This window comes from Carassius carassius, chromosome 19 (genome assembly GCF_963082965.1).
Source record: "Carassius carassius chromosome 19, fCarCar2.1, whole genome shotgun sequence".
NCBI classification, from domain to species: Eukaryota; Metazoa; Chordata; class Actinopteri; order Cypriniformes; family Cyprinidae; genus Carassius; species Carassius carassius.
The window spans coordinates 5,117,538-5,129,722 of record NC_081773.1 but is presented as its reverse complement, the minus strand read 5'-3'; the positions used below and the strand labels follow the sequence as shown (position 1 = coordinate 5,129,722).

At 42.8% G+C, this 12,185-nt stretch overlaps 1 protein-coding gene across 1 annotated transcript in view; it reads right to left on the bottom strand.

Moving 5' to 3' along the window:
- LOC132094923 (NXPE family member 3-like) overlaps positions 1–12,185 on the bottom strand; it is a 101,331-nt gene that overhangs the window by 51,289 nt on the left and 37,857 nt on the right. Inside the window, exon 2 of the mRNA XM_059499592.1 lies at positions 11,787–11,857. Within this exon, the coding sequence (XP_059355575.1) occupies positions 11,787–11,857 (71 nt within the window). The remainder of the gene's footprint in view (positions 1–11,786; positions 11,858–12,185) is intronic.

Genomic DNA, 12,185 nt, shown 5'->3' with positions numbered 1-12,185 from the left:
CCCTTTTCTTCTCCTCGTATCTCTTCTGCATCCATTCCTTTTCTCTGTCTGAGAAATTCGCCAAATTAAGCCAGCCTCCTCTCTCCTGAATGACCATTGTGGCCATGGCCTTGCCCACAGCCTGAATGGGACATCTCTGAAGATAGAGTGAGAGATCTGTGACAACACAGATTTCTTCCCACTGTGTCTGACTTGGCGTGACAGACACCTTGACTTGTAACTCCACCTGGTATGGCCCGGACTGAGAGAGCGAAACCTCTTCCAGAAGATCTGGAAAGATTGGAAGAAGTTGTCTCGCAGCCCGTTTAGCTCTTGGTAGCCTTATCCTCTCAAAGCATGACTTTGCACTCTCAGCTACCACGGTCGGCCACGGAATATTGAGTAACTCCACAGCACATTTGCACACATCTTGCAGATCCACACTAAGAAGCGGAGAGGATTGTGCCCTGTCCGCCTCCCCCGTGGTCCCCGCTGTAACGAGGGGTTGTGCCAGTTGTGCAGGGGGGAGAAAAGGGGAATCCTCTAAATCTTCCTCCTCTTCGGTGAGAAGGAAATCTGATTGCCCCTCTTCCTCAAATTCAAATGCGCCCCCCTACTCCTTGTCAGTGCTGAGGACACCGGCCAGAGGGGCACATACATCCAGTTGTTCACCCCATGATAGAGTTTCCGTGGTGGGCAGCTCTACAAGAATGGGCACCTGAGGGGCAGAAACTGGAGCGGGACTAGCTGACATGAGTGGATCATGGCCAGACAAGCTAACATGGTGTGCTAACCTGCGACGGAGGCTCATGGTGAAACGCGCGCAGTGCTCACAGGATCGTTTTATAAAAAATTGTTTACATTCATGGCGCGTGCTCACATTATGATAGGTTAGATGCCTGCCTCTGTTGTGAGTCCCTATCAAGCACTTTACCGATTCAACTACTCTCTTCTATTGTTTTTATTTGTTTTTTTGTTTATTATTTATTTATTTATTGAGTACCATCAGCATGGCAGGGGTAAACAGTTCAGTTTTTTTTTACTGTTTACCGTAACTGTTTAGTTAATTTTTGCTAGTTAGTTTATTTTTATGCTATTAAAAAAAAAAAAAGCTCCAGTACACTTTAAATAAAACTTGAGTTCTGTATATGGCTGGGCAATATGAGTAAAAAATCATATTTTGGTATTTTTATTTATTTTGCTGATTTGCGGTATATGGTAGCCTGTATATCATGGTATTTTGTATTTGGATTAAACAAACAAGGTGAAAGTAAACATGTAGGAATATGTTATGTGCAAAAAAGGGTTAAAATCACATTACATTGTAACATTGCAATCTAAAAACAAAAATAATCCTTTTAAAGCAGAAGTTTAAGTTACTAAACTAAAAATTAAAATAATAAAAAGCATAGACTAATTGAGTAAAAAGGCTATTTTAATTACCCCATTACACTTTACATTTAGTGCTATCATACAAATATACATACAAACCCGATTCCAAAACAGTTGGTACACTGTACAAATTGTGAATAAAAACAGAATGCAATGATGTGGAAGTTTCAAATTTCAATATTTAATTCAGAATACAACATAGATGACATATCAAATGTTTAAACTAAGAAAATTTATCATTTTTAAGGGAAACATAAGTTGATTTTAAATTTCATGGCATCAACATATCTCAAAAAAGTTGGGACAAGGCCATGTTTACCACTGTGTGGCATCCCCACTTCTTTTTATAACAGTCTGCAAACGTCTGGGGACTGAGGAGACAAGTTGCTCAAGTTTAGGAATAGGAATGTTGTCCCATTCTTGTCTAATACAGATGTCTAGTTGCACAACTGTCTTAGGTCTTCTTTGTCGCATCTTCCTCTTTATGATGCGCCAAATGTTTTCTATGGGTTAAAGATCTGGACTGCAGGCTGGCCATTTCAGTACCCGGATCCTTCTTCTACGCAGCCATGATGTTGTAATCGATGTTGTATGTGGTCTGGCATTGTCATGTTGGAAAATGCATGGTCTTCCCTGAAAGAGACGATGTCTGGATGGGAGCATGTGTTGTTCTAGAACTTGGATATACCTTTCAGCATTGATGGTGCCTTTCCAGATGTGTAAGCTGCCCATGCCACACGCACTAATGAAACCCCATACCATCAGATGCAGGCTTCTGAACTTAGCGCTGATAACCACAGAACCCAGACAGCAAGCAGTTTCGGCTCAGAACCGACCCACATCTGGCCCACATGAAATCTATGCGGGCCAAATGTGGGCCAGATCTTGGGCGAAACTGTTTGCTGTCTGGGAACAGTTTTCCACTTTGCCACAGTCCATTTTACATTTACATTTACATTTAATCATTCAGCAGACGCTTTTATCCAAAGCGACTTACAAATAAGAACAATAGAAGCAGTCAGGTCAACAAGAGAACAACAACAGTATACAAGTGCCATGACAAGTCTCAGTTAGTCTAGTATAGAACGCATAGCCAGGGGTTTTTTTTTTTATAAATGAAAAGATAAGAAAAGGAAAAGTGCTAGTGTTAGTTGGTTAAGCGAAAAAGATGAGTCTTTAGATGTTTCTTGAAAATGAGTAAAGACTCAGCTGTACAAATTGAGATTGGGAGGTCATTCCACCAGCTGGGCACAGTCCAGGAAAAGGTCCATGAGAGTGATTTTGAACTTCTTTGGGATGGCACCACAAGGCGTCGTTCACTTGCAGAGCGCAAACTTCTGGAGGGCACATAAGATTTAACCAGTGAGTTTAGGTAAGTTGCGAGCGGCTACTGGTAGCCAGTGTAAACTGATGAGGAGAGGAGTAACGTGAGCTTTTTTTGGCTCATTGAAGACAACCCTCGCTGCTGCATTCTGGATCAATTGCAGAGGCTTGACAGTACATGCAGGAAGGCCCGCCAGGAGAGCATTACAATAGTTCAGTCTGGAGAGAACAAGAGCTTGGACAAGAAGTTGGGTTGCTTGCTCTGACAGGAAGGGTCTAATCTTCCTAATGTTATATAAGGCAAACCTGCAGGACCGGGTCATTGTAGCAATGTGGTCTGTGAAGCTTAACTGATGATCCATCACAACTTCTAGGTTTCTGGCTGTCCTCGAAGGAGTAATGGTTGATGAGCCCAGCTGTATAGAGAAGTTGTGATGAAGCAATGGGTTAGCTGGAATCACCAGGAGTTCTGTCTTCGTAAGGTTAAGCTGAAGGTGATGGTCATTCATCCAGCTAGAAATTTCACTCAGACAGGCTGAAATGCGAGCAGCTACCGTCGGGTCATCTGGTTGGAATGAGAAGTAGAGTTGGGTGTCATCATTTTAAATGACCCTTGGCCCAGAGAAAACGCCTGCGCTTCTGGATCATGTTTAGATATGGCTTCTTTTTTGACCTATAGAGATTTAACCGGCAAACGGCGAATTGCACGGTGGATTGTGTTTACAGACAATGTTTTCTGGAAATATTCCTGAGCTCATGTTGTGATATCCATTACAGTAGCATTCCTGTATGTGATGCAGTGCCATCGAAGGGCCCGAAGATCACGGGCATCCAGTATGGTTTTCCGGCCTTGACACTTACGCACAGAGATTGTTCCAGATTCTCTGAATCTTTGGATGATATTATGAAATGTAGATGATGATAACTTCAAACTCTTTGCAATTTTTCTCTGAAAAAATCCTTTCTGATATTGCTCCAATATTTTTCACCGCAGCATTGGGGCAACTGGTGATCCTCTTCCCATCTTGACTTCTGAGAGACACTGCTACCCTGAGAGGATCTTTTTATACCCAATCATGTTTCCAATTGACCTAATAAGTTGCAAATTGGTCCTCCAGCTGTTCCTTATATGTACATTTTAACTTTTCCGCCATCTTATTGCTACCTGTCCCAACTTTTTTTGAATGTGTAGCTCTCATGAAATCCAAAATGAGCCAATATTTGGCATTACATTTCAAAATGTCTCACTTTCAACATTTGATATGTTATCTATATTATATTGTGAATAAAATATAAGTTTATGACATTTGTAAATTATTCCATTCCTTTTTTACTCACAATTTGTACAGTGTCCCAACTTTTTTGGAATCGGGTTTGTACTTGTAGGTTTAAAATTTTACATATGTTACATTTATTGTCCAACTACAAATATTTCAGCAAAATGTATATTTTAGTCAGAGTTATTGCGCTCATATTTCATTGAGCTCTGTCTGTTTGGCGCGCTCGTTCTAAATGAATGCTGCGGAGTTCAGCGGAGAATCACAAAGTAAAAGCTCATGCACTTCTGACAGCAAAATTGAAATATTTCCATGGCTTTTTTTAACATTTACAGATGGAGTATATACCTGTGAAATGTAAGTTATATACGTTAAACAGCGTGTCTCTGTCAGCCTCACACGCAGCCTTTCTGTCAGAACATCTGATGGAGCAAGCGCGAGCCGCTTTGAACTGAAACTATAAACTATAGACTTCTATGAGTACACACTATAACAATTATAATTGTTAAATTAAATGCAATAATAATAATAAAAATCTATACATTAGAGATTACTTATATACCCAACATATGAAAAAAATAAATGTAGGCTATTTAATGGGATATGGAAGCCCAAATCCCCCCAAATTCTTTTTTCTTGGTGGTTTAAAATGCTGTATACTATTTTATGTATACTATTTTATTTAATTATTATTATTACCGTTATTATCAATTTCTGTATGACTAAAGTTCAAATGGTGTTGTGTATGACTAAGACAACTTTAAAATATAGCCTACACATTTCAGCGCTGTAATGCATCTTATCTTATCAAATGGGGACATACCGAATAGAACAGGGTTCGTCAATTTGTTATCGCCAACGGCCGAATTCTGCCAACAGTATCAAGCCAAGGGCCACTGATTTTATATATATATATAAAATCTATATGCTTATATGCTTTATTCAATCTTAAATTTGTCTAATGTGAGTTTGAATATTATTTTCTGTGATCTTTATAGCCATAGTGAAAGCAACAATAGATATTTTACCTCAGATCTTGAAAATAAATTAGGCTAAAGCAAACACGTTAAAACTGTGAACTCACGGTGAACTCACGCTGTTTAGCAGTATTTCAGACTGGACCAACCAGACAGTAAAACTGCGACTAGGGATGCCACAAGTACTGGCACTTCACTAACAAGTTGGTGCTGAAAATTAAAAAATGTGATGATACCGGCGTCTCTGTAGTACCGGTAGTAAGTTACCGACTCCCGAGTATATTCGTTACCCGCAGCTGTGTTCAGTCGCTTCCGTGTTAGTCTAAGCGCAGGGCTCCAGACTGTAGCCGAATATATACTAGTGTCTGTGAATATTAAACTGCAAAATAATATTTAAATATTACTCCTGCAAATTCTACATCTCTGTGGGAGACGGGCGCAGATGCACGGGAGCTCACTGTTTTTTAGTCTCTGCTATGTGTCACTATATGAGGACACGAACGCATAAATGTCACGGCAGGGATCCAATGAGGCACGGAGATAGAACCAAGTGCGGGTATGATATTTATTTAAAGGGTAATCCAAAGGGGTAAACAGTCCAGGCAGGGTCAAAACCAGAATATCCAAATATACAAGACAGGAAGACAAGGCAAGGCAAGGCAAGGCAAGGCAAGATGACGGACATGAAATAACCTCAACATTAAACAAGGACTCCGTAACACAGACTCAGACAGACCGGGTATAAATACACAGAAGGATAATGAGGGAACAGGAGACAGGTGGGGAACAATCAATTACTAACAAGGAGGAAGGTGACCAAATAAGGGAACAGGAAGTGGTTATAAGATACACACCGTGGGAACAGGAGGACACCTAGTGGAAACCCAGGGAACACAACCCAGACACTGTGACAGTACCCCCCCTCTACGGAGCGGCTCCCAGACACTCCAAGACAGACACAAAACAGGCACCAGGAGGGAGGCGGACAGGTGGAGGCTCAGGGGGAGGGACGGAGGGTCAGAAAAGAAAAACATGGGGAACAGGCACCAGAATGTAAACACAAAACAAGAAGACCAGGAGGGAGGCGGACCGGAGGAGGCTCAGGGGGAGGGACGGAGGGCCAGGCTCACAGAGAGGAACAGGGACAGGAGTGAACACAAAAACAAAAAACAACATGAAGCCCCTCCAGGGCGGGGCAGAAGACCACACCGTCCGTGTGGTGGAGACTGGAGCAGAGGACCACCACAACCGCGTGGTCAGGGCGGAAGCCTCCCAGGGCGGAGCAGAAGACCACCACAACCGTGTGGTCAGGACGGAAGCACCCCAGGGCGGAGCAGAAGACCACCACGTCCTTGTGGACGAAGCCAGAGTCCTCCAGGGCGGAGCGGAAGACCCCCACAACCGTGTGGTCAGGGCGGAAGGCCCCCAGGGCGGAGCAGAAGACCACCACAGCCATGTGGTCAGGACCAGAGCCCCCAAGGCTCTGGAGAGTTCACTGGCACCTGACTCGATTCCGGAGGGTCAATTGGCACCTGACTCGACTCCGGAGGGTCAACTGGAACCTGACTAGACTCCGGAGGGTCAACTGAGACTCTCATCCTGTGCAACGGCGCTTGGCAAGCAGCCATCTTGGGCCATGACTCTGGACAGGCGGCCCTCTTGTACTGTGGTGCTGGGCTGGCGGCCATCTTGTACTGTGGAGCTGAACCGGTGGCCAATTTGGGCATTGGCGCTGGGCTGGCGGCCATCCTGTACTGTGGCGCTGGACCGGTGGCCAATCTGGGCATTGGCGCTGGGTTAGCGGCCATCTTGTGCTGTGGCGCTGGACTGACAGTCATCTTGTGCTGTGGCGCTAGGCTGACGGCCATCTGGTGCTGTGGCGCTAGGCTGACGGCCATCTTGGGTTGTGGAGCTGAACTGGTGGCCAATTTGGGCATTGGCGCTGGGCTGGCGGCCATCTTGGGCTGTGGTGCTGGAACGGTGGCCAATTTGGGCATTGGCGCTGGGTTAGCGGCCACCTTGTGCTGTGGTGCTGGACCGGTGGCCAATCTGGGCTGTGGCGCTGAACCGGTGGCCAATTTGGGCATTGGCGCTGGGCTGGCGGCCATCTTGGGCTGTGGCGCTGGAAAAGTGGCCAATTTGGGCATTGGCGCTGGGTTAGCGGCCATCTTGTGCTGTGGCGCTTGGCTGTTAGCCATCCTGGGCAGTGGTGCTGGACTGGTGGCCATCTTGGGTTGTGGCGCTTGGCTGGTTGCCATCCTGGGCAGTGGTGCTGGGCTGACGACCACCCCGCCGGAAGAGACCGAAGTGGCTGGGGCATCCCACCGAAGCCGATGCTGCAGGTAGCGCACGAATTCCCAGAATTCCAGTGTCTCTAACTGCGCCATCTCCTCATGAGACACTGGATCATCCAGCCCGCCATTGAAATAGTCCTTGAGGGCCGCATCGTTGTAGCCCATGCCCTCGGCCAGGGACCAGAACACCTGAGCCAGGGCACCCACTTCATTGCCCTCTTGGCGGAGGGCGATCAACCGAAGGTACTTGGTTCGCCGCTCCGCCATCTTGGCTGGGGAACGGAAAAATGACATACCGCTGGTTCCTAGTGTGACGGAGTCCTTCTGTCACGGCAGGGATCCAATGAGGCACGGAGATAGAACCAAGTGCGGGTATGATATTTATTTAAAGGGTAATCCAAAGGGGTAAACAGTCCAGGCAGGGTCAAAACCAGAATATCCAAATATACAAGACACGAAGACAAGACAAGGCAAGGCAAGGCAAGGCAAGGCAAGGCAAGGCAAGATGACGGACATGAAATAACCTCAACATTAAACAAGGACTCCGTAACACAGACTCAGACAGACCGGGTATAAATACACAGAAGGATAATGAGGGAACAGGAGACAGGTGGGGAACAATCAATTACTAACAAGGAGGAAGGTGACCAAATAAGGGAACAGGAAGTGGTTATAAGATACACACCGTGGGAACAGGAGGACACCTAGTGGAAACCCAGGGAACACAACCCAGACACTGTGACAATAAACAGTCACTTCATGAGAATTTCCCGTTTCATTTGAGGAAACTGTCATATCATAAACACAGACACTCAAAGATCTTCATGGTAACCCATCAAAATAAATGTTCGGTTTAACGTGAGTAAATTTACAATATATTAAGCTACTGTTGTAGCCTACAGTAGATTTAGCTATGCCTCTAATAATAATATGTCTCTATTAATAATAATAATTATGCCTAGACGGTTGCTTGTTTTTTACATGTTTTGTTGTAAAGAGATTATTATATCATTTTTTATATTCCTAGACTTATTTGTTGCAGTTTTTATACAGTTATATTGTAAAACTAAAATACTTTTTTTAGTTTGCGGTGTTAGATTTTTGGCTGCATTTGAAGTTCTTTTTAGCTTAAGAAAATAAATAATATTACTGTCAGATTCATGTCAGATATTAAAAATACTGAAAATAATACAGTAGTTCACCTTGTAATTGTTCATGTTTTATTAAGGGATAAGTCTGAAGCACACCATAAAATAATTCTAGCAATTTACACAGGGCTAGTAGTATATACAGCTGTATATACAGATACACACCCAGTTATTAGATTAGATTAGATTCAACTTTATTGTCATTGCACATGTGGGTACAAGGCAATGAAATACAGTAGACAGGGGAAGAGATAACAGCACAACGTTAGGAAGGAGAGGAAAAAAAAACAACACCCAGACTGTGCTCCTATAGAGCATCACAGTCCCGCCCACAGCCCGAGAGAGCTCTGGTGCCGGAAGTAAATTTCACGTTCATTTCTCCCATTGACTTTCGGAAAAATCCGTATCTAAAGAGTTTTAGAGCATGTGTGAGGATAACCAGCTACGGCTGAACTCATAAGCATATAACATATCATTTCGAGTGAAAAAATTAAGAGAAAATCCCAAAAAAGTCAAAGGTACAAGACTGTGTACATATTTTCATTTCGAGCGCAGGAACTACTCATCCCATAAACCACCGCGCCTCATTGAATTCGACTGAAGCCACAACTGCGAACGAGCGACTTCCAAATCTGATGATGGCTGCTCGCGCGAACTTTTTCCTCCAGTGAATTTTATTTTATATAGTGAATGTAGTGAATTTACAATCGTGTAAATAAATTGTGTTTTATATAGGTATTGTGTATTGATTTTTATATTTATCATCGTGTATTTTATATATTGTGTGCGTGTGTGGAAGTTGTTAACAATAACGTCAGCAACATGGTGCAGTGCTTTGTACCTGACTGCAATCACCGCTCAGTCGTCAACACATGTCGTTGCCATTACACAAATGTTCAGTAAATGCACAAAAAGGTATGCCTAGGCTAAATATTGTTTAGACAGTGGCATTATAAAATGCTTGATATGACTCATACCATATGAAGGCTACAGTAGCCTAGCTAAGTTACCAACCTCCCTGCAAAACTCTCATGGCAGCCAAGGAGATCATGATTGAACTGATAAGTCTACCGTGCAAAAACGCAAAACTCGTTTTTATTTTATTTTATTTTTTTATTAATGATCTTCAGCCTTCACGGTACTTCGCGGGGTTTAATCAGACGGTTACACAAGCTCCACCAATCAGATGCATCACTGTGGGATTGTGGGATTGTTCAGGATTGTGGGTAATGAAGTACTTAGCCAAGACATCGCGAATAAAAGGCATTTATATCAAAACAAGGTTAGTGCCCCGTGATCCTTTTGCATTTATATGAGCATATACTATCGCTTAGTACAGCCGTAGCTGGTTTTAAGTCTACCATGTATGGTTACGTTTTTATGGCTTATGCCCCAAATGTCAATGCAGAAATTGCATTGAATTTTTACTTCCGGCACCAGCTGTGGGCGGGACTGTGATGCTCTATGGGAGCACAGTGTGAGAACCGGAAAAACACCTCAGCACAAAAGCACATAATCAATACACCATAAACACACGACTTGCAACTGGGGACGGAAATTGGGGGGGGTCGAGGTGATCCAGTGCCGGCAAACAGTCATCTAGTCCTTCAGCTATTACAGCGCTGGTCACAGACCCGCTTGCCAGACTGGCGGAACAAAGCGGGCGAAGGCGAGGTATGGGGGTTGGGGGGGTGAATGCATATCTGTATATGTGTAAGAGTTTGTGTATTTGTAGGCCTGGAGAGTTGCGATTCTCTCTAGATGCCTCAGTCCGCAGATTATACAGCTTCACAGCAAGTTGCCATGGAGACAGCCTTGGTTAGATCCTAGACAGAGTCAACAATCAACAGGTGTCTGTGAAGGGGGCGAGGAACGCGAGAAAGTTCTGGCTGCAGTGCTCCCAGGGAGAAATTTGTTGTTCCAAACTAGCCAAGGCCAGCGCTGGTAAAGCCGAAAGAAGATAAGATACCAGTTGTTTGGTCTAGTAGCCGCATTCCATTTCACGGTCACTATGATTGTTCATTGTCCATTTTGGACTCCAAATTCTCCCAATTTCCTTTCCAAAGCCGTGAGACTACACTGTGTAGACTACATAAATATAAAAATGCAATGATGGATAGTCATTGCGTGTATTAGAATTAGGCTACCTATTTGAAATTCAGCCTAGTACTTATAATGATGAATGAAATTGGCTAATTAATTAAACATCCGTGCCAATACAGACACATATATATTAACTGACTCATCGCGCGGAGCTATTTGAAAGCCTGCACTGCTACTTCATCCCACACCTTCTTCACCTTTGGAAGCTTTGGTGGATTCCTGCTTATCCCGTAGATGATCTGCTTGCTTGCTTTAACTTCGCACACGAGCTGATCAGTTTCTTCGCTTGAGAAGCATTAGTTTTTCCACAAACAAATTCTGCCATGTAAATAGCGATCCGCCCTGGCGTGAGCGCATCTCGCTCTTAAAGGGAATGGGAGATGAACGCCCATTACTTATTAAGAGAATAGGAACAACCCATTCCAAAAATTTACCAACGGAAAAACTGACCATTTTTCTATCGTTAAAATAGAAAAAGTGGATTTGGACACGCCCTGAGTGCACCTGCAGCATATGCTTTACAAACGTTTAGATCGTTAAAATGGGGCCCCCTCTGTGTGACAACTCTCTCTATCTCTCTGTGTGTGTGTGTGTGTGTACTGTACTTCAAGTCAATCAAATGTCATGTCAAGTCTTTGGCAGAAAGCTGAAGGTGATCGCTGATAGGCTGTCCCAATCAGTGGCGCCTGCACAATCCCATCACGTTTGAGAGGGTTTCCGAGATTTTTATTTTTTCCTTTTTTTTTTGTAAGTAACTGGTACTTATGGTTATGGATAAAAAAAATGTAGCGGAGTAAAGAGTATAATATTTGCCTCTCAAATGTACTTGAGTAAAGTCATGAGTACTCCCCAAAAATGATACTTGAGTAAAGTACAGATCCCTCAAAATTGTATTTAAGTACTGTACTCAAGTAAATGTACTCCGTTACTGTCCGGCTTTGCTGATTATAATAAATTCTATTGTATTTTGTTGCATCGGGCCACGCCGCTCGCGTCCAAATTGTGAAGTAGCCTATCTGAGACAAACAAGTTCAAAATGAGCTACAGTACGATAACTTACACAATAGTGCATATAGCACAATAGACGCTTGTTGTTGTCAAAAATTATTTATAAAATTTACATTTATAAAAATGTATAAAATTTAAATGTAAAATTTAATTATTTATACATGAGCAATAATTAATCGGAATTTGTTGCCTGTGAAGAGTTAATGAGATTTATAGAAAAAAAAGAAAAGAAAAAAGAATAGCCATATTAAAAGATGCAGCTGTGATATCTTTAAATGAACTTACCAGAAAACACATGAAAACCAGTAGACACAGGCCAGTAAAAAACCTCCTTAAACATGATCTTTCCCTGTGAACTGAAAAAGCAGTATGTTGTCACTTTTAATTTAATTAGGCTACACAATTACATTTACTATGGTTGTGAGCAAATTAGCGACTTTGGCATTTCAGAAACAAATCAGTGCTGAATGTGAAAAGAAAGTTGCCCAAATGAACAACAAAATGAAAATATATATTTTTTCTTGTTCTGTTTCTTGATTTTTCATTTTGTATTTATTAATTTATTTATTGGTGTGACTATTAAAGTTTAAAGCAGCTCATGTGTTTTGATCAGATTGTATGCTTTCTCCGATTGTCTCCATGTCCTAATATTTCTTGGGACCTAGAATACTTAAATTTTATAGG